The following is a 23,287-nucleotide window of genomic DNA, read 5'->3' on the forward strand; positions in this document are numbered from 1 at the left end:
CAGATCACCAATTAAGGACAGTTTTAGTCGAAGGCCACCAGATTCAGTTTTCAGCCTCGGCTGAATTGGAATCCAAGTTTCCCAATCTGTTCCCTCAGGAACACATCTCCACTCACTATACTGTGTGAAATGAAGAAACAATAGATTTGTAGCCATGTTACACATACATACTTACAATTAAGAGGCAGGAGAGTCACTACAAGAAGCAGCTCATTACAGTCCTCAGTCTTTACACGAGAAACAGGAAGCTATTACACTAAGTTGTAACAATATGATTTATTGACTGAAGTGTCCTTAAACAGGCAGAGATTTTAATATAAAACCACTGCTGCCACAATGTTAATACACACCAGCTTCCACTTACACTGTGATGTTAAACAATTCGATTGATCCAGAGAAATCAAAAGAAAAATTCCATCCCATTACCTGCTCTGTTAGTGCAATTTGAAAGGCACAAACAGATCATACACCAGCACAAGTTCAGCTTCTCAAGCAAACAATGAATTAGTGATCACATTTAAATACATTAAAATGCCCATTGTTAAATCAGAATTATACACAGACTTCAAAATTTAGTGCCAATTTGGAGTTGAAAACTAGTCACTGGGATGGAGCAGCACAACAACTGCCCAATAATCTGTAGAAATGAGACTGATATAAAACTGCTAAACTGTCAATATCAAACTCTTCACCAAACAGGGAAGTGGATAATTGCAAGCCCATCTGAAACCTCTATATCCAACTGGAGTAAATACCGTTGTCATTTATATCAGGTACGCACACATCTTGTAGGCTTTTTGCGGGGTGGGGCTGTGGTTGGGTATTGAGCCTTAATAGTCTCTTGCAACTTATAGCAGTGCCCCTAGACCACTGACACCAGAGTAGGATGTGCAAATTATCTCTTTTAACTCTGGCGCAAGTACAGTTTCCCCACCAACTCCATCTTGCTAACCTTGCCCTGACTCCTCAGGGTTACATAAGAAACTGAAGAACTGAATAACCGGAAAAGGGGTCTGGAATCTGGGACACCATTTACTGACACTATAACTCCATTTAGTTCTACAAATACAACACTTCATTTCTGTTCTTTCATGGATACAAGATCAAACCCGTTAGTACAGCACTGAGGGGAAGAGGTTCCACTAACAATGCATGATTCCAATCAGATAGTAATGGAGTATTTTAAAATAGTTTAACAGAAGAAAAAAAAAATCAGTCTCCCGCCTTGCCTGCTTTTAGTACATTCATTATGCTGCTCTGTAGTTTTGATGGGGACTGGCAGGTGCTTGTAAAAAGAGTCAATTTGTCCAAAGATCTGTCTACCAGCATGAGGCTGGGCCTGGAACCTCAGGTGGTGTTGGAGGAACACTGCTGTAAGAGCAGCGCGTGGCAGATGTCACACACACGCACGGGTTTCGGAGAGGAAGGCAGAGGAAGCTCGTTGTCGGAGCAGGCGTTGCAGAAGATTTCCCCGCAATTTCTGCAGTGATGCTAGAGAGAGGATCATGACAGAATCAGAGCTTCATCAACACTGCTGCAGTTACATAGTTAACTTCACTTAAGAAAACCCAACTCTCACCATATCAACAACATATATATGGTGCCTTTTACGTGGGAAAGCATTTCAGAGGAGCATTACTGGACAAGAAGCATGTGAGCCAATTGGAGGGTGACTTGGGGAGGCTTGGTCAGATGCAGGTTTTAAGGAAGTGGAGAGGTTGAGGGAGAGAATTTCTGAGCTTAGGGCACTGACGGCTGAAGGCACAGCCACCAATGTTGTGGGCAAATGAAATCGGGAATGGATAAGAGGCCAAGGGTTGGAGGAATGCAGAATTAGTGAAGGTTGTACGGCTGCAGCAGATTAAAGAGAGAGGGAGGAGTGAGACCTTGGAGGGTTTTGAAAAACAAGGATGAGAATTTAAAGTTTGAGGCAGTAGTAGGTCAGCGAGCTCGGATGACGGGTGAACAAGACTTGGTGTAAATTAGAACATGGCCAGCAGAGTTTAGATGAGCTGAAGTTTGAGCAGAGTGGAAAATGGGAGGCCAGCAGCAGAGCATTGGAATAATCAAGTCTGAAGGTAACTAAACCATGAATGAGGGTTTCAGCAGCAGATGAGTTGAGGCAAGGACAGAGTCGAGTTATAGGGGTGGAAGTGGGGGATTTTGATGAAGCAGATACGGAGTTGGAAGCTCATCTTGGGGTCAAATACGATACCAAGGTTATGAGCTGTCTATTTCGGCCTCAAACTTTGCCAGGGAGAGGGATGGAGTCAATGGCTAGCGAATGGAGTTAGTGGCGAGAATAGAAAATAAAATGGCTTTAGTCCTCGCAATGTTTAGTTGAAGGAAATTTCTGCTCGTCTGATGCTGGTTGTCAGGAGTATAACAAATCACAGACAGTAGAGTGGACAACATGGTGGGTGTCATGTGAAAACTGACGTGTTTTCTGATTATGTAATTTGTGACTTTGATAAGAGCCATGTCAGTGCTGTGGCGGGGGGGGGAAACCTGACTGGAGGGATTCAAACATGAAGTTGCAGGGAAGATGGGTACGGATTTGGGAGGCAACAGCATGTTGACATGAAAAAGTACTTTGTGTCGAATGATGATTTTTAATCCACCGGTCGGAAACATGAATTAAATTAAAAAAAAACAAGAGACTAAACGTCACTAGAGCTCATAGCTAAAGATGGCTACCCCAATTTGATCACTGTATCTTCCACATTCCAATCCACTGAGATGGTGACACCATGTCTGCCAAGACCCATCAAGGACAATGACTTGGGGAATCTGAGTGAACCACATATCCTGTCCCCATTAGCAAGGCATCAAGGTAATCACCTGAGGTATTCAACTGTTGGAAAGGAACCACTAAACCTAATCATTTTGTCAGGAAAAGCCTATAGGCCAAAGGGGAATATTAATTTCATTGGTTGGAACCTTATATTAGACTTTTAATGGAAGATCTTACAAGTAACTTTTAAAAAACTGGCAGCCAGGATGGCCACTGCAATTTACATTTGAAACAGTAAAAGATCAAACTGGAGACAAGAAGCATCATCCAACCTCGCCAGAACAATAGGGTGCTCTCAGTGATTAAATTACCTAGAATGGTCTTATCAACACAGTTGTCAGGGCCATCTGTGCCCATTGACTTTGAAAGAGCCAACCCCCTCCAAGTGTGACTGGACATCTGGAGGTGTAGCACCTTGAATTCAGAAGATTCCATAAAAACCTGATTTTAAAAAAAAGCTTGATAGCATCATGTGACTGCCTGCACAGTTCTGGAGAGACTATAAGCTTTGTCCCACAGACAACAGAGAAGAGTAACTGAAAAGCCATCAATGAAGCAGGTAATTTCAAGAGACGATCTGGCTGCAACGGGGAACCCACTCAAGCCTACAGACTGCCACAGCCAGCAACTGGGGGACGGGGATCAACCGCTCTTCTGCCTTCAGGAGCCCTGAGAAAAGCAAGCCCACCACCGTGCACGTGGCCCAGCGAGGACTTCAGGACTACAATTTCAACTGAAGACTATTGGACTAATACATGCTGTATTTAAATTCCATTTACTCTGAACTTTAATCCAACCACCAAATCTATTTTCCCTCTGTAATCTATTTGTGTGTGTGTGACTCTCGTTTAAATGTGTGCGTGAATGTGCAGCAAATTTTTAACTGGGTGCAGTGTTAAGTGTAATAAACTTACATCTTTCTTGTTTAAACTCAAGAAAACCTGTCTGATTGGTTCTTTTGCAATTACATTAGAGAAATATTGGTTCATTTGCAATTACATTAGAGGAACAGGAGCAAGTGCTCACTGAGGTGGTAAGTTCAACCACTGTGTTAAAAAAGGATAAGCCCTGTTCCGTCAAACCAGAGAAAGGGGAGCCCTAGACCCCCTCTTCACCTGGCCTTAACAGAAATTTGAGGGCTCTAGTCTGTGACCACGACCCAAAGGCAAACGAGAAATTGGAAGTGGGAAATCGAATTGATCTCGATCAAAAAAAACTTCAATACAGGTTTTCTTGTGATTTTGACGCTATAATACTAACATGCCACTACCTTCCCAAGCCAGGATGAAGTAACTTGGGATAAGTTAAAGCCCCTATCTATTGAAGAGTTGAGGAATGTAGCTGGGCAGTTTGGGATTACTTTCCATACAAATGCTAAGAAATCTGAAATCTTAAAACTGTGGCCAACCATTTTTCACTCGAACCTGAAGATTCAGAAACAGGGTTGGAGTCAGACTCAGACAGGGTAATATTAGTAAAAATACAATTGGAACAGAGGAGATTTGAATTGTAAGATAGGGAAAAAGAGAAAGAGAAGGGAGGGAAAGAGAGAGAGGGGAGGGAGAGAGAATTTTCCAGAAGGAGGAGGAAAGAGAGCTAAGGCAACTTGAATTAACTAGGGGCGACATGGTAACCCCAGTGAAAGCATGGCCAATGTGGAAGCTACCCTTAGCTCAGGGCCGTGTGCTCAGCTCTTAAAGTTCTCCCAGTTGATTCCAAAGTCCAATGAGGGGGACGTGGAAGCACTTTTTGTCACATTTGAAAAGCTTGCAAAACAGCTGAAATGGCCAGCCGAGAGCTGGACCCTGCTGTTACAAAGCAAGCCAACAGAAAAAGCCCATGAGATTTATTTACTGTTGCCAGATGAAAGTTCATCAGATTATGAACTGACTAAAAATGCTATCTTCGGGGCAGATGAGCTGGTACTGGAAGTCTACCGTCAGAAATTCCGAACCTTCTGGAAGTAGCCTGACCAAACTTACCTCGAGTTTGAAAGAAGTAAGCAGCTGGCCTTTGACCAGTGGATAAGGGCCCTTAAGGTACAGCCACATATGAAAGCCTCAAAGATGATTCTTCTCGAGCAGTTTAAAAACTCCCTTCCCCTTTTTATTAAAACCCATGGAGAGGAACAAAAGATTCACAGAGCCAGGCAGGCCGCAGTTCTGGCTGATGAATTTGCTCCATACAACCCCGTAAAGGATAAAAGGTGGGTGATAGGAGCCCAAACAGCCCTGGGCGAGAACGGACACACAGGGGGCCCTCCTCAAGCCAAAAAAGACAGTGCTGAGAGCAGGAGTGAGACCCGGAGACCTGTGTGTTTCCACTGTAACAAAGCAGGTCACCTCTAAGCTGACTGTTGGAAATTACAGGAAAAACCTGTAGGTTTAATCAGGGTACACCAGACCAGTGCAGGAGAAGGGGCCCTGATGGAAAGCACAACAGAGCAGGCTGTGACTTTAACTGTAACAGCAGTAAGACCCATAAAACACTGCTGTGGGTGCAGGAAAATTTAACAAGATCCCTGAAGCTTATCAGGATTTTGTGTCCAAAGGGAGAGTAACCCCATACCCCTTGAGTGGGGCAAGCAAACCCATCATCATACACAGGGATACAAGGGCCACCAGATCCCTTCTGCTGGGAAAAGGTTTGACCTTTCCCCTAGAGAGTGCAGTGAATGCAAGAGTGTTAGTGAGTGGTATTGGAGGGCGGGATATGCTCGTACCTTTATAGCAGGTGCACTTGCTGTGCGACCTAGTTTCCGGACCGGTGACTGTGGGGATTGTTCCTAATTTGCCTGTGGATGGGGTCGACCTGCTCCGAGGTATTGTTCTGGCAGGGTCGAAGGTGGTAGCTTCCTCAGTAGTAGTAGAGAGACCAAAGGAGGTCAGAGAGGCAGGGCAATTGCAGGAGTCAGTACCCAGCATTTCCCCTGATTGTGTGGTGAATCAGGCCATAGCCAAACCAGCTCCCTCAGAGGAGACTGAACTGGCACTGCAGATAGGTAACCCTGCTGTCTGGTTGTCTGAAACCTGCTTTATGGAGTTAGAGGACCCAAGGAATGGGTCAAACAAATCTTCCCTAGTTGAGGCTCGACAAGCCAACCCAATGTTAAGGAAGTTAGCACAGACTGACCAAACTGCAATTGAAGTAGAGGGAGTCCCTGAGTGCTACTGTTTAAAGAATGGGAACCTTCTCACAGCTCTGCGGACAAAGAGTGGATAGTGGTTCACCAGATATTGGTGCTGCCGGGGTACCGTAAAGAAATATTACGAATGGCCCACGAGCTTTCAATGGCTGGGCATGTCGGTGTACAAAAATCATAACCCGCATAAGACAGCATTTTGACTGACCAAAACTCCACAAAGATGTGGTGGAGTTCTGTAAAACTTGCTACATGTGCCAGGTTGTGAGGAAGCCCCAGCCTGCAGTAAACCTGCACCCCTAATTCCAGTACTGGCTTCTGGGGAACCCTCTAGCAGAGGGCTGGTGGATTGTGAGGGAACCCTGCAGAGAACAAAATGGGACAGACAAGCACAGGTCTGGCAGACAGGTAGGGAGGATGGGGATGAAAAGGGCAGCGAAAACAGGTTAACGGAGGGCCGAGGGGATTCCCAAATTGAACCTCCTACTGTCTGGTCAGCCAACCCTGAAATGTTGGAAAAATTAGACCCCACATCCTCCTACGTAAATGCAGGCCAAAGGGGTACCCTACCCAGGCTGTTAACATTTACAGACACCTACAGGGGCAAGGTAAGTTTCCAAAAAAGCTAACAGTGAGGGCGATGCCTCGCCTAGTCGAAATGCCACAGGGGAGCGCAGTGGAAGCTGGACAGATACCTGCAAGCAGGTATGTCCCAGAGGACATGGGGGAGATTAGCAAAGGGACCATAGAATCATAGAAAGTTTATGGCAAAGAAAGAGGCCACATGTCCTATCGTGTCTGTGCCAGCCGATAAACAATCCAACCAGTCTAATCCCGCCTGTTAGCATTTGGTCCGTAGCCCTGCAGATTACGGCACTTGAGGTGCATATCCAGACTCCTTTTGAATGAGTTGTGGGTTTCTGCCTCAACTACTCTTTCAGACAGTGAGTTTCAGACCCCACCACCTTCTGGGTGAAAAATGTTTTCTTTATCTCCCCTCTAATCTTTCTACCAATTACTGTAAACCTATGCCTCCTAGTCACTGACGCCTCTGCTAAGGTAAACAGGTCCTTCACCTCCACTCTATCCAGGCCCCTCAAAATTTCAATCAGATCTCCCCTCAGCCTTCTCTGTTCCAAGAACAATCCCAGCCTATCCAATCTTTCCTCATAGCTGCATTTTTCCAGTCCAGGCAACATCCTCGTAAATCTCTGTACCTTCCCTAGTGCAATTACATTCTTTCTGTAATGAGGTGACCAGAACTGCACACAGTACTCAAGTTGTGGCCTAACCAATGATTTTTACAATTCCAGCATAACCTCGCTGCTCTTATATTCTGTATCTCGGCTAATAAAGTAAAGGATACCTTATCGACCTGTCCTGCGACCTTCAGGGAACTGTGGACATTCACTCCAAGGTCCCTCAGCTCCTCTACACTTCTCAGTATTTTCCCATTAATCGTGTATTCCTTTGCCTTGCTTGACTTCCCCAAATGCATCACCTCACACTTCTCCGGGTTGAAATCCATTTGCCACTTAAGCCCAGACCATCAATATTTTCCTGCAGCCTACAGCTATCCTTGCTACCTACCATACGGCCAATCTTTGTGTCATCTGCAAACCTCTTGATCATGCCCCCCACATTTACGTCCAAATCATTAATATATGCTGGGAACCCAGTACTGAGCCCTGCGGAACATCACTGGAAACAGCCTTCCAGTCGCAAAAATATCCGTCAACAAATACCCTTTGTTTCGTGCCACTGAGCCTCCTCACAGCAAACAGAAAAAGGAAACACAAATACCCTGAAGTGAGCAGCACTTGTCTGACTCACTAGAAAACTAAAATTGAGGTCAAGATGGATTTATCCACTCCATAACCCAATGTTAAGGGCCCAAGCCCAAAGCTCATCAAATCCAACAATCTCACTTCAGACTCCAGCAAGAACAAGGACCCAGAGGAAATTTCTGACATCTCACAGGGGCTTAAAACCAATTTATTACCCGATACCACTATAGGGAGAGAAATCAGCAAGGTACTGGAACCTGAATGGTTAAAGCCACGTGTTGCAGAAACAGCAGTTGAGGGGTTGATGCTTGTACATACAGGAGAACTTGACAATCATGGAAATTTGCAGACCCCAACAACCATATGTTCAGTGAGATGCCCATCTCCAGGTTATTACAAATTGATACTAAAGACACTTTAGACAAACTTCAAGAAAAAAAAAGCGGCAATTAAATCAGCCTTGCTGCTGCAGAGAAAAACAAACAGCTGCAACAAATCTAAGGTTCATGGATGAATTGCAGAGCGAATGAAAAATGAATGTGCTTTTTCCTTTGTTTTCTTTTCCACTTCTTTAATGAAATGCTCCCATCGTCGCATTTCATTTTGCGTGGTACGGAGGTGTCATGAAAACCCTATATGCCAAAGGAGAAACATTAATTTCATCTGTTAGAACCTTAAATTAGACTTTTAATAGAAAATCTTACAAGTAAATTTATAAAATAAAAATGGCAGCCAAGATGGCCACTGCAATTTACATTTGAAACACCAAAAGATCAAACTGGAGATGACAAGTCTCATCCAACCTAGCCAGAACAATGGGGTGCTCTCAGTGATTAAATTACCTAGAATGGCCTTATCAACACAGTCGTCAGGACTATCTACACCCACTGACTTTGAAACAGCCAACCTCTTCCAAGTGTGACTGGAAATACTGAGGTGTAGCAGCTTGAATCTGAGAAGAAAAAAAACAAAGAGGCTTGATAGCGTCATGTGACTGCCTACATAGCTCTGGAGAGACTGTAAGCTTTGTCCCACAGACAGCAGAGAAGAGTAACTGAAAAGCCATCAACGAAGCAGGTAAATATCAAGAAAAGATCCGGCTGCAATGGGGAACCCATTCAAGCCTACAGACCACCACAGCCAGCAACTAGGGGACGAGGATCAAACCCCTCTTCTGCCTTCAGGAGCCCTGAGAAAAGCAAGCCCACCACCTTGCATGTGGCCCAGTGAGGACTTCAGAACTACAATTTCAACCGAAGACTATTAGACTAATATATGCCGTATTTAAATTCCATTTATTCCGGCCTTTAATCCAACCACCAAATCTGTTTTCCCTCTGTAATCTATTTGTGTGTGTGTGACTCTCGTGTGAATGTGTGCGTGAATGTGTAGCGTATTTTTAACTGGGGTAGAGTGTTAAGTGCAATAAACTTACATCTTTCTTGTTTAAACTGAAGAAAACCTGTCTGATTGGTTCTTTTGCAATTACATTAGAGGAACAGGAGCAAGTGCTCACTGAGGTGGTAACTTCCACCACTGTGTTAATAAAGGATAAACTCAGTTGCAGTCAAACCAGAGAAGAGCCAGGCAGGCAGCAACTCTGGCTGATGACTATGAGCTTGTCCACAAGCCCTTGCCCCAAGGGAAACCATTCCCTAATCACCTCCAAAAACCTGAAAAGGATAGAAGGTGGGAGGGTGATAGGAGGATAAACAGTCATGGGTGAGTAGGGAAAGCTGGAAACACAGGGGACCCTCCTCAGGTCAAAAAGGAAGGTGCTGAGTGATGCCCGGATGCCTGTGTGTTTCCATTGCAACAAGGCAGGTCACCTTCGAACTGACTGCTGGACGTTACGGGGAAAACCCATAGGATTAGTCAGGGTACACCAGACCAGTGCAGGAAAAGGGGCCCTGGTGGAAAGCACAGCAGATCAGGCTGTGGATCCAACTGCGGCAGTAAGTCCCTGTAAACGTATGGCTGAGAGTGTGGGAGAACTTAAAATTCCTGAGAGTTACCAGGATTTTATGTCTAAAGGAAAAGTGACCCAATACCCCTCCAGTGTGGCAAGTAAGCCTACGGTCATACTTAGGGGATACTGGGGCCACCCAATCCCTTCTGCTGGGAAAAGGCATGATCTTTTCCCCAGACAGTGCACTGAATGTCAAAGTATTAGTGAACGGTATCGGAGGACAATCTACACCAGGGTTGTCTAACCTTTTCGCGTGGGGATGCCACATTACAATTTTTGTCTTACATAGAGGGCCGGTGAGACAATCTCAGAAAAAGGCATTAAAAGTTTTATCTCAGTATTAATCAAAATAACAAAAAATGTGTATTTTTGTGAAGAAGCTTTAAATGAGAAAATTTATTTATTGACTTACTTTCCCATCACTATGTTGGACACTGAGTTAGTGAGATACCTGGCTTTTTTTTGCTTGCACAAGTAGTCAATGTTTGCCTGCACACTTACATATAGATATCTGTCTGTCAGGAGTGATCTTGATCACTCTCCCTCTCTCTCATGGTTCTGACTCTTTTTTTTAAAAAGCCCACCGGAAAAACATGAATCTGTCTGAAGTTCAGAAACCGCTGTTCCTGATGTCAGCACCTGTCAGCTGTGAAACTGACTTGCGATTTTTTTTAAAAGCCGCTTTGAAAGTGGAAGACACGTAGATTTCTCATCTCTGAAATACATCCGTGGGCCGAATGGAAACTTTTGGTGGGCCAGATGCTGGCCCACGGGCCGTATGTTGGGACAACCCTGGACCTATAACTTTATATCGGGTGCATCTGGGCTGCGACCTTATTTCAGGACCGGCAACTGTTGGGATTGTCCCTAGTTTAGCTATGGAAAGGGTCAACCTACTCCTCAGTAATGACCTGGTGTGGGGGCCAAGGTGGTAGCTTCCCCAGCAGTCTTAGAGAGGCCGAAAAAGGTCAGGGAGACAGAGCAGTTACAGGAGAAGGTCCCTGGCAATTTCCCTGAATATGTGGTGACCCGGTTCATGGCCAAAATAGCTCCATCAGTGGAGTCTGAACTGGCACTGCAGACGGATGACCCTGCTGTTTGGTTATCTGAAACCTTCTTCGGAAAGGTAGTGGTGGATGGCTAACCCAATTCTTTGCCCGATATGGATTGCCTGCCGAGATCCAGTCGAATCAGGGCACGAATTTTATAAACAGTATTTTTCAAAAGGTCATGGGTAATCTGGGCATAACCCAGCTAAAGTCCTCAGCCTACCATCCAGTATCACAAGGGGCTTTGGAAAGGTCCCACCAGACCCTAAAGACAATAATCACAGCAATAATGCTATGAGTACCCCATGACTAGGACAAAGGGCTGGGATTTCTTCGGTTTGCTGCCAGGGACTCACCCAATGTGTCCACTGGCTTTAGTGCCTTTGAATTAGTTTATGGACAAGAGGTGAGAGGGTCCTCTTAAACTAATCAAGGAGAGGTTTTTAGAGCACAGGGACGAATCTTCCACATTAGACTACATCTCCGTGTTCCGTGAGAGGCTCACAAGAGCCTGCGTGGTGGCTCAGGAGCACCTTAAAACCTCAAGACAGCTACGGAAAGGCAGGCGGATAAACATGCCAAGGCCAGAACATTTCAGCCTGGAGACCATGTGTTAGTGCTACCACCAATACATGGCGAACCACCGAAAGCCCAGTTCAGTGGCCCGTACAGAGTAGTAGAGAATTAGCGAGGTGAATTATTTAATTGACACCCCAGACCGTAGAAAAAAGCAAAGGTTGTGCCATGTCAATATATTAAAGAGGTAACACAGCTGGGAAGGGAGCAAACAAGCACAGATATGTCAGGCAGTCAGGAAAGAGAATGACGAAAGGGACAGTGAAGACAAGTTAGAGGGAGGCTTGGCAATTCCCAATCGAACCCCCTACCATCTGGTTAGCTAACAACAAAATGTTGGGAGATAAGACACCTTACTGTCCTACTTAAGTGCAGAACAGAAAGGAGACCTAACAAGGCTGCTCACAGTGTTTAAAGAGATCTGCAGGGATAAACCAGGCAGCACAACCCTAGCCCTACATGATGTGGATGTAGGAGAGACCCCTCCCATAAAGCAAAATTCCTATCACCTAGGTCTCAGGAAACTGACCCAGGTTCGGGAGGAAAATACTGCAGCACAATGTGATTGAGCACAATCAGAGCAGCAGGAGTTCCCCAGTCGTGCTTGTGCCCAAGCCTGATGCCTCAACAAGGCTTTGCTTTGATTACAGGAGGGTTAATGCAGTGATCAGAGCCGACGCCTACCGGATTCCCCACCGGGAAGACTGCATTGATAGAGCAAGAAACGCCACTCACATAACAAAAATAGACTTGTTGAAAGGATACTGGCAGGTTCCCTTAACCCTCTGAGCTAAAGAGATCTCGGCTTTCATCATCCCAGATGGCTTCTTCCTGTGCCGGGTGATGCCATTTGGATTAAGAAATGCCCAGCCACCTTCCAAAGAATGATGAACCGGGTAGTGGCCGGCCGTTTCAAGTATGTAGTGTACCTTGATGATCGGTTAGTATACAGTGACACCTGGGGGGAACCACTAGACCAGTTAGAAGCCCTCTTCCAAAGGTTACAGTCGACTGATCTACTGGTAAACCGCACAAAGAGCGAGTTCACTAAAGCTCAGGTAACCTACCTAGGGCAGGTTGTGGGTCAAGGGCGGGTGCTGCCCAGAGCAGCAAAGGTACAGGCATTGATGGATTTTCCGGCCCCCCCCGCCCCCCTCAAGATGAAACGGGAAATAATGCGATTTTTGGGGATTCGTGGGCTCTACCACAAGTTCGTCCCAAACTTCAATGCTTTAGCCGCCCCACTGACAGATTTGTTACAAAAAAGAGCAAAGGTAGTGTGATCAGGGAGGTGTCAAATAGCTTTAGAGAGGTTGAAAGCCATCTTAACCAAGGAACCAGTGCTGACAGCTCCCAACTTTAACAAACCATTTAAAGTGACAGTTGATGCTAGTGACCTAAGGGTAGGTGCTGTCCTGCTCCAAGATGAGGAGTCAGGCATTGAGACACCAGTTAGGCATTTCTCCAAAAAAATTAAACAGACATTAAAATAGATACTCTGTGGAGAAGGAAACTCTATGAGACTGTTACTAGCTCTCAAGCACTTTGAAGTATATGCCCAAAATGGATATACAGTCCCCATAGCTTATACCGACCACAACCAATTTGAAACCCAGAATGCAAGGCTATTTCGATGGAGCCTGCTTTTGCAACCTTACCACCTAAAGATTACCCACATTGCAGGGAAAAACAGTGTGATAGTTGATGCTTTATCCAGAGTTTAATTCAGCACAGAATCATCTTGAACAAAAACTTAACCAGAGCATAGCTACAGCAGTGTAAGAGTGTTTGAGGATGAGTGTGTGGATAGTTTATTAACAGCCTTATAATGAAATGCTCCAGTTGTCGCATTTCATTTCGCATGGTGTGAAGGTGTCACAAAAACGTGCTTTATGCCGAATTTTTAATCTACCGGTTGAAAACCCAAATTGAATTTTTTTTAAATGAGGCTAAAGGCAACTAGAGCTTGAAGCTAAAGATGGCTACTCCAATTCGACCACTGTACCTTCCATATTCCAATTCATTGCGATGGAGACACCATATCTGCAAAGACCCATCAAGGACAATGACCTGGGGAATCTGAGTGAACCACATATCCTGTCCCCATTAGCAAGTCATCAAGGCAATCACCTGAGGTATTCAGCCTTGCATTCTGGGTTTCAAATTGGTTGTGGTCGGCATAAGTATGGGGACTCTATATCCATTTTGGGCATACACTTCAAAGTGCGTAAGAGCTAGTAACAGTCCCAGAGTTTCCTTCTCCACAGCGTATCTATTTTGATGTCTATTTAATTTTTTGGAGAAATGCCTAACTGGTGTCTCAATGCCTGACTCATCATTTTGGAGCAGGACGGCACCTACCCCTAGGTGGAGACGAACCACTAAATCTAATCACTTGAACAATGGGACCCTAAGCTGAGAGAAGGGGATTTCCCAGACATAAACTCATTAAGTTGCAAGGGGGAATACACTAGTAACAACCATGTTTGGGTAATGGTCATGTGACAGGCCCACCTTCCATGTGCTTAAACTTCTGTTTTCTCTCAGTAAAGAGGCAAGTAGCTAGATGCTGATCACAGAAGACCTGAGTGGGGTCCCTCCATCCTTCCTTCCTCCCTCTCTCTCCAACTCACTTTGCAAGCTTTGAACTCTGTTTGCTGACTGTGACCACCCAGGGACACCCCTGCTGCAGACAGAGACTTGTTGAAGGAAATCAACCCCGCACTACTGTCTTCAGGAGAACAGCCAGATCAGCCATTTACATCTTCAAATTTGAAGCAATGGGACGACCAAGGGAAAAGCGCACGACCACCAAATTCAGCCAGAAGGCAGCCAAATCACCAACTTCCACAGACTGTATACCCCATTTATTTCTCTGGACTCTAATTTGAATCTATCCTCCACTCCCCACAATCTGTAATCCACTTGTGTGCATATGTGAACTTAGATTGGGTGTGCATGGAAGTTGGAACGTATTTCATTATTTTACTTCGATCGGTTTAAGTACAATAAAGCTAACCTACTTCTTTTTTAAACTCAAGAAAACATGTCCGATTGTTTCTTTATATGATCACAGTGCAAAAACTGTTAAAGACTCACTGAATTGGCAAGTAGATCCTTTCAAAAAAGTAGTAAACCTGTTGCGATCAAACAAGGAGAGGAAAAAGAGGGGAACCATTCGAGTTAGGTAGTAAGTTAAAAAACAGGACCTCTAGGGTTGCAATCTCTATATTACTCCCTGTGCCACGTGCCAGTGAGGCTAGAAATAGGAAGATACTGCAGCTAAACACGTGGCTGAGCAGCTGGTGTAGAAGGGAGGGTTTCAGATATCTGGACCATTGGGCTCTCTTCAGGGACAGATGGGACCTGTACAAGAAGGACGGGTTGCATCTAAACTGGAGGGGCTCTAATATCCTGGCTGCAATGTTTGCTAGCGTCACTCGGGAGGGTTTAAACTAGTGTGGCAGGGTGGTGGGAATCATTGCAATAGGACAGCAGGTGAAATAAATGAGGAAGACATAGTAAATAAGGCCAGTAGGACTAAGAGGAAGAGCAGGCAGGGAGATGTTGCGGAGAACAGCGGGACTGGTGGTCTGAAGTGCATTTGTTTCAATGCGAGAAGTATTGTAAGGCAGATGAACTTAGAGCTTGGATTAGTACTTGGAAATATGATGTTGTTGCTATTACAGAGACTTGGTTGAGGGAAGGGTAGGATTGGCAGCTAAATGTTCCAGGCTTTAGAAGCTTCAGGCGGGATAGAGGGGGATGTAAAAGGGGTGGGGGAGTTGCATTACTGGTTAAGGAGAATATCACAGCTGTACTGCGGGAGGACACCTCAGAGGGGTCATGCAGCGAGGCAATATGGGTGGAGCTCAGAAATAGGAAGGGTGCAGTCACGATGTTGGGGGTTTACTACAGGCCTCCCAACAGCCAGCGGGAGGTAGAGGAGCAGATATGTAGACAGATTTTGGAAAGATGTAAAGGTAACAGGGTTGTAGTGGTGGGTGATTTTAACTTCCCCTATATTGACTGGGACTCACTTAGTGCTAGGGGCTTGGATGGGGCAGAATTTGTGAGGAGCATCCAGGAGGGCTTCTTGAAACAGTATGTAGATATCCAACTAGGGATGGGGCCATTCTGGACCTGTTATTGGGGAATGAGCCCGGCCAGGTGGTTGAAGTTTCAGCGGGGGAGCATTTCGAGAGCAGTGACCATACTTCCATAAGTTTTAAGGTACTTGTGGATAAGGATAAGAGTAGTCCTCGGGTGAAGGTGCTAAATTGGGGGAAGGCTAATTATAACAATATTAGGCAGGAACTGAAGAATTTAGATTGGGGGCGGCTGTTTGAGGGTAAATCAACATCTGACATGTGGGAGTCTTTCAAACGTCAGCTGATTAGAATCCAGGACCAGCATGTTCCTGTGAGGAAGAAAGACAAGTTTGGCAAGTTTCGGGAAGCTTGAATAACACGGGATATTGTGAGCCTAGTCAAAAAGAAAAAGGAAGCATTTGTAAGAAATGGAAGGCTAGGAACAGATGAAGCACTTGAGGAATATAAAGACAGTAGGAAGGAACTTAAGCAAGGAGTTAGGAGGGCTAAAAGGGGTCATGAAAAGTCATTGGCAAACAGGATTAAGGAGAATCCCAAGGCTTTTTATACATATATAAAGAGCAAGAGGGTAACCAGGGAAAGGGTTGGCCCACTCAAGGACAGAGATGGGAATCTATATGTGGAGCCAGAGGAAATGGGCGAGGTGCTAAATGAGTACTTTGCATCAGTATTCACCAAAGAGAAGGACTTGGTGGATGATGAGCCTAGGGAAGGAAGTGCAGATAGTCTCAGTCATCTCATTATCAAAAAGGAGGAGGTGTTGGGTGTCTTGCAAAGCATTAAGGTAGATAAGTCCCCAGGGCCTGATGGGATCTACCCTAGAATACTGAGGGAGGCAAGGGAAGAAATTTCTGGGGCCTTGACAGAAATCGTTGCATCCTCATTGGCTACAGGTGAGGTCCCAGAGGACTGGAGAATAGCCAATGTTGTACCTTTGTTTAAGAAGGGTGGCAAGGATAATCCAGGAAATTATAGGCCGGTGAGCCTTACGTCAGTGGTAGGGACATTATTAGAGAGGATTATTCGGGACAGGATTTACTCCCATTTGGAAACAAACAAACTTATTAGCGAGAGACAGCATGGTTTTGTGAAGGGGAGGTCATGTCTTACTAATTTGATTGAGTTTTTTAAGGAAGTGACGAAGATGATTGATGAAGGAAGGGCATCTATATGGACTTTAGTAAAGCCTTTGACAAGGTCCCGCATGGCAGACTGGTACAAAAGGTGAAGTCACACGGGATCAGAGGTGAGCTTGCAAGATGGATACAGAACTGGCTCAGTCATAGAAGACAGAGGGTATCAGTGGATGGGTGTTTGTCCTGAATGGAGGAATGTGACTAGTGGTGTTCCGCAGGGATCAGTGCTGGGACCTTTGCTCTTTGTAGTATATATAAATGATTTGGAGGAAAATGTAGCCGGTTTGATTAGTAAGTTTGCGGACGACACAAAGGTTGGTGGAGTTGCGGATAGTGATGAGGATTGTCAGAGGATACAGCAGGATATAGATCGGTTGGAGACTTGGGAGGAGAAATGGCACATGGAGTTTAATCCGGAAAAATGTGAGGTAATGCATTTTGGAAGGTCTAATGCAGGTGGGAGGTATACAGTAAATGGCAGAACCCTTAGGAGCATTGACAGGCAGAGAGATCTGGGCGTACAGGTCCACAGGTCACTGAAAGTGGCAACGCAGGTGGATAAGGTAGTCAAGAAGGCATACGGCATGCTTGCCTTCATCGGTCGGGGCATAGAGTATAAAAATTGGCAAGTCATGTTGCAGCTGTACAGAACCTTAATTAGGCCACACTTAGAATATTGCGTGCAATTCTGGTCGCCACACTACCAGAAGGACGTGGAGGCTTTGGAGAGGGTACAGAGGAGGTTTACCAGGATGTTGCCTGGTCTGGAGGGCATTAGCTATGAGAAGAGGTTGGAAAAACTCGGATTGTTTTCACTGGAACGACGGAGGTGGAGGGGCGACATGATAGAGGTTTACAAAGTTATGCGCGGCATGGACAGAATGGATAGTCAGAAGCTTTTTCCCAGGGTGGAAGAGTCAGTTACTAGGGGACATAGGTTTAAGGTGCGAGGGGCAAAGTTTAGAGGGGATGTGCGAGGCAAGTTTTTTTTACACAGAGGGTGGTGAGTGCCTGGAACTTGCTGCCAGGGGAGGTGGTGGAAGCAGATACGATAGCGACGTTTAAGAGACATCTTGACAAATACATGAAAAGGAAGGGATATGGGCCCCGGAAGTGCAGAAGGTGTTAGTTTAGGCAGGCATCAAGATCGGCGCAGGCTTGGAGGGCCGAATGGCCTGTTCCTGTGCTGTACTGTTCATTGTTCCTCACCTGATCATAACAATGTTCAAGGACTTTGCAGAGGAAAGGGAGATAGCTTGCTCATATACAGCTTCCCAAATTTTCATTCCTCAGGCTAGAAAATTGTGAGGACAGTCTTGGTGTCAGCTGTGAGTTGTCTACTGATACTGATGGTCTAAGGCTTGCACCTAGGCAAGGTACAAGAAGGTGCTTAGTGCCTGTGAGATTGAAGCCAACCCTCAGGCAGTACTTGGAGGAGGAGGGAGGGACACTAATGGGAATCATCTGCAGTTTCACAACCATTTCTAAAACAAGTCTTTCAAGACTGTAAAATGATACATAGAAATTTCTAATGAATAACAGATCTTAGTAAGCACTCTATGAGTGCAATATCTGGGAAGCTCACGCCTGACACAAGTTTTGACATTTTTGTTCTCATTAAGGCAAGAACATTTTCCTTAATTCAGGCAACTAGTTTTAGTATCAAACACTTCCAGGGCAGGTACAGCACAGGTTAGATACAGAGTAAATCTCCCTCTACACTGTCCCATTAAACATTCCCAGCACATGTGCAATATGGGACAGGTACCAAATTAAGGACAGATTTGTGCTGTGCATTCACTCAATGGGATGTTGATTCAAACTGCTCTACATTCATTTCATGCAGGATTTTGCTGAAGCAGCTTTCATCCATCATAACTGGATTTGGCCCAAGGTGAAAAGTCACCCTGTTGAGATGGGACGAGTGCTTCACTGATGTTTGTTATAGGAACAGGACGAGGTCACCCAGCCTCTCAAGCCTGCAACTGAATTAGATCATGGTTGATCTGTATTTTAACTCCATCTACCCATCTTGGTTCTATAACCCTTAATACCCTTGCCTAACAAAAATTTATCAATCTCAGTTTGAAAGTTTCATTTGACCAACCCACCCCCCAACTGATTTTGGTGGAGTGGGGATGAAGAGAGCATCACCGTGTGCAGAAGTGCTTCCTGACATCACCCCTCAATGGCCTAGTTCTAATTTTGAGGTAAAAACAGAAAATGCTGGGAATATGCAGCAGTTCTGGCAGCATCTGTGGAGACAGAAGCAGAGTTAACATTTCAGGTCAATGCCCCTTCATTAGAACTGGGAAAAGTTAGAAATGTAATAGGTTTTAAGCAAGTGAAATGAGAGAGGGTGGAAAAAAAGGGAAGGTCTGTGAAAGGGTGAAAGACAGGGAGAGATTAAATGACAAAAGGTTTGATGATGCAAGGCCAAAGGGAGTGGAAATGGGGCAAGTAAAGAAACAAGACATCTCTAGGAGGTGTGAATGGCAGAATGATGAACAGCTGCTGTCCAAAAGCAAAAAAAAGAGAAAAATTAAAACCAGTAAAGAGAAAGGAAACAAGATGGGGGCAGAGAGTACAATCCAAAATTGTTGAATTCAATGTTGAATCCAGAAGGCTGTAAAGTGCCTAACTGAAAGATGAGGTGCTGTTCTTGGAGATTACCTTGAGCTTCATTGAAAGACAGAGGACAAAAAGGTCAGAGTGGGAGCAAGATGGAGAATTAAAATGACAGGCAACCAGAAGCTCAGGGTCACACTTGCAGATTGAACAGAGATGTTCCACAAAGCAGTCACCCCAGATGTTTGGTCTCCCTAGTGCACAGTACAATGTAAACCACTGTTTCACCTGGAAGAAGTGTTTGAACGCAAGCACATAAGAAATAGGAGCAGGAGTAGGCCATTTGGCCCCTCAAGCCTGCCTGGCCATTCAATAAGATCACGATTGATCTGCCCCAGACCTCAACTCCTCTTTCGTGCCCGCTCCTCAGAGCCCTCAACTCTCTAATATTTCAAAAATCTATCTACCTCCTCTTTAAATACTATCAGTGATCTAGCCTCCATAATTCTCTGGGGTAGAGAACTCCAGACATTCACTACCCTCTGAGAAAAGAAATTCCTTCACATCTCAGTTTTAAATGAGTGTCCCCCCCTTATTCTGTAACTATGTCCCTTAGTTCGAGATTTCCCCACTAGTGGAAACATCTTCTCAACATCTAACCTGTCAAGCCCCCTCAGAATCTTGTACATTTCAATAAGATCACCCCTCATTCTTCTAAACTCTAATGAATAAAGGCCTGATCTGTTTAGCCATTCTTGATAAGTCAACCCCTTCATCCCAGGAATCAGCCTAGTGAATCTCTTTTGAACTGCCTCCAGTGCTAGTATATCCTTTCTTAAATACGGGGACCAAAACTGTATGCAGTACTCCAGGTGCGACCTCACCAACACCCTGCACAGTTGTAACAAGACTTCCCTATTTTTAAACTCTAACCCCCTAGCAATAAAGGCCAAAATTCCATTTGCCTTCTTAATTACTTGCTGCACCTGCATGCTAACTTATTGTGTTTCATGCACAAGAACACCCAGATCCCTCTGTACTGCACTTTTTGGAGTCTCTCTCCATTTAAATAATAGTCTGCCTTTTGATTCTTCCTACCAAAGTGCATGACCTCACACTTTCCTACATTAAACTCCATCTGCCAAGTTTTTGCCCACTCACTCAACCTATCTCTATCCCCTTGCAGATTCCTTATGTCCTCATCACAACATGCCCTCCCACCTATTTTTGTATCGTCAGCAAATCTGGATATATTACACGCTGCCCCCTCCTCCAAGTCATTAATATCGATAGTAAATAATTGAGGCCCTAGGACTGATCCTTGTGGCACTCCACTAGTTACATCTTTCCAACCTGAAAAAGACCCATTAATCCCGACTCTCTGTCTTCTGTGAGTTAACCAATCCTAATCCATGCGAATACATTACCCCAATAGCATGAGCTCCTATCTTGTGCAATAATCTTTTATGTGGCACCTTATCAAGCGCCTTCTGGAAATCTAAATACACTACATCTACTTTATCCACTCTGCTTGTTATATCCTCAAAGAACTCTAGCAAATTTGTCAAACATGATTTCCCTGTCACAAAACCAGACTGACTCTGTTTGATTGCGTTAAGCCTTTCTAAATGTTCCGCTATTTCTTCCTCAATAATGGACTCTAGCATTTTCCCAACCATCGATGTTAGGTTGACTGGCCTATAGTTTCCTTCTTTTTGTCTCCCGCCCTTCTTGAATAGGGGCGTCACATTAGCGGTGATAAAAGAGTGAACCAGGGTGTCTGGAATGCAGAAAGGGAAGGGGAGGGGAAGATGTGTTTGGTGTGGCATCACACTGGAGGTGACAGAAATGGTGAAGAATGATCTGTTGTTTCCGAAAGCTCACAGAGTGGAAGCTGAGGACAAGGGGAATCCTATCATGGTTATGGGAAGGAAGGGAAGGGGTGAGAGCAGAAGTGCTGGAAATGGAATGGACACTGTTGAGGTCCCTGTCAACCATGGTGGCGGTGGGGGAGATATCCTTGGTTGAGGAAAAAGGAAGAAATATCGAAAACGGTAGTATGGAAGCAAAGTTGATGAAATTTTCCAGTTCAGGGAAAGCGCAGGACACAGCATCAATACGGTCATCTAGTATTTTCTGTTTTTATTTCAGATTTCCAGCATCCACAGTATTCTGATTTTCTAATTTTGAGGCTGTGCCTCCTTGTTCTGGACCGTCCCATCAGAGGAACTTTATCCTGCTGATAAGTTATTCTCAGTGTGTCATTTACCTTCCTTGTAGAAATGGAGAACTCCTTTTCACATAGTTTACAGCTGGTAGCATCCCTGTCCTTCAGCCACACCAAACCCTGGAGATCAAAAACACAGTGTATATGTTGCATGAAACCAGGCTGAAAACAATCTGCTTCTGGAGCAGGATGAAAACTGAATAAATCTTTTAGATTAAAGTGGCACCATTGATCATCGACTGAAGGCCCTGTGCAGTGAGCTAATGCATCACATCAACCTGAAGCTCCCAGGTTAAAGACCCACTCTATGCTGGGCAAAGCTCATTCAAAGGCAGTGCTACTAAAACTGGCCTCAGCCTCTCTCACTTTAGAAAAGGCAGTTCGCACTCTGATCATCACCTCATGATACTACTGCTGTTCTTATTCTGAGGAAAGTAAATGTGTGGCCTTTTATAGAATTCCATTTTATAGAATAGCTGATCAAATGTGACACTGCTCACATAGGGTGGACATCAAGGGCAGAAGTCAGTTCCAGCAGCAGGGTTGAGAGGGAGATCCAGAGCCTGACGTGATGATGTTTGGGGCGGGGGAAGGCCAGTGTTGCCAGATAAAGAGAGGCAGTCAGCGAAAAAAAAAAAGAGGACAGGGAGAAGGGTTGGAAGTAGGCAGTCCCAAACAAAACTTTGGGTAGGTTCGTAGATTAGTGGAGTTTCTCCATAAGAGGATGTGTTTGCACACTGACCCAATGTGGAAGGAAGGTGAACAATGTCCTTCAATCGGAGTTGTATATTGGTCCGGAGTCAAGAATTCCCAAGCGGGTAGAATTGAGAAAGGACCAATCGGAAAACAGTCTGCAATAAATGGACACCTCATGAGTCAACACCCTGGGGAAGGGGAGAGAATGGTGAGAGAAGGTATTCAGTGTATATTAGAGGATAGAAACTGCCCTGATAGCAAACTGATTGATAAATCGGAGGTGGGGGGGGGGGGGGGGAAATACTGATCAATAACTGAGAGAGGAACACTTCAATAAATGGTGGGATGGGGGGTGGGTGACTGATAAATGAGGGGGCATCCGAGAATTTCAGGTCTGGTGATGGACAGGAAGATACGGGGATACCCTACAGTCCAGCAGCTGTTGGTTTGGAGCACTGCCAAGAAGAGAACTTACCAATATACTCATTTGTCCTGCACTGCCACTCAGTACAGTTATAAGGGAGCTGCACGCTAACACAGACACTGACTGTGATAAGAGGGAGAATACACAGTGTTGAGTTTGGAGCTAATGCTACATGGCAGTTTTAATTACAAATGCCAACCACAGATATAACAGATGCTGCAGGTAAAAGACACTTTTAAAAGGGGTTTTAAAATCTAGGAGCTTTCAGTGTATTTTCAAATGAAATCCTAGAATCAGACAACACAGAAGGAGGCCATTCAGCCTGTGCCAAATCCCTGCAAGATAATTTAGCTAGTCTAACTCCCTACCCTTTGCCATAGCCCTGCAAATTATTCCCCTTCAGGTGTTTATCCAATTCCATTTTGGAAGTCACGATTGAATGTGCCTCCATGAAACCCTCAGGAAGTACATTCCAGATCCTAACCACTCGCTGTGTAAAAACATTTTTCCTCATGTTGCCTTTGGTTCTTTTGCCAATCACCTTAAATCAGTGTCCTCTGGTTCTCGACCCTTCTGCCAATGGGAACAGTTTCTCCCTATCTACTCTGTCCAGAACCCTCATGATATTGAACACCTCTATCAAATCTCCTCTTAACCTTCTCTTCTCTAAGGAAATACCAGCTTCTCCAATCTATCCATGTAACTGAAGTACCTCATCGGTGGAATTTCTTGTAAATTTTTTCTGCACCCTCTCTGAAGCCTTCACATCCTTCTTAAAGTGCAGTGCCCAGAAATAGACAGAATACT

General features: G+C 44.9%; 1 protein-coding gene across 1 annotated transcript in view; it reads right to left on the reverse strand.

Moving 5' to 3' along the window:
* Positions 1-233: 233 nt before the first annotated feature.
* The window catches only part of rufy2 (RUN and FYVE domain containing 2), a 347,850-nt gene continuing 324,796 nt past the window's right edge, over positions 234-23,287 (reverse strand). Inside the window, exons 14-15 of the mRNA XM_068053416.1 lie at positions 21,403-21,480; positions 234-1,491 (exon numbers count right to left, since the gene is read on the reverse strand). Of these exons, the coding sequence (XP_067909517.1) occupies positions 21,465-21,480 (16 nt within the window). The 3' untranslated portion in view covers positions 234-1,491; positions 21,403-21,464. The remainder of the gene's footprint in view (positions 1,492-21,402; positions 21,481-23,287) is intronic.

The sequence above is a fragment of the Heterodontus francisci genome, chromosome 20 (assembly GCF_036365525.1).
Source record: "Heterodontus francisci isolate sHetFra1 chromosome 20, sHetFra1.hap1, whole genome shotgun sequence".
Lineage (NCBI taxonomy): Eukaryota > Metazoa > Chordata > Chondrichthyes > Heterodontiformes > Heterodontidae > Heterodontus > Heterodontus francisci.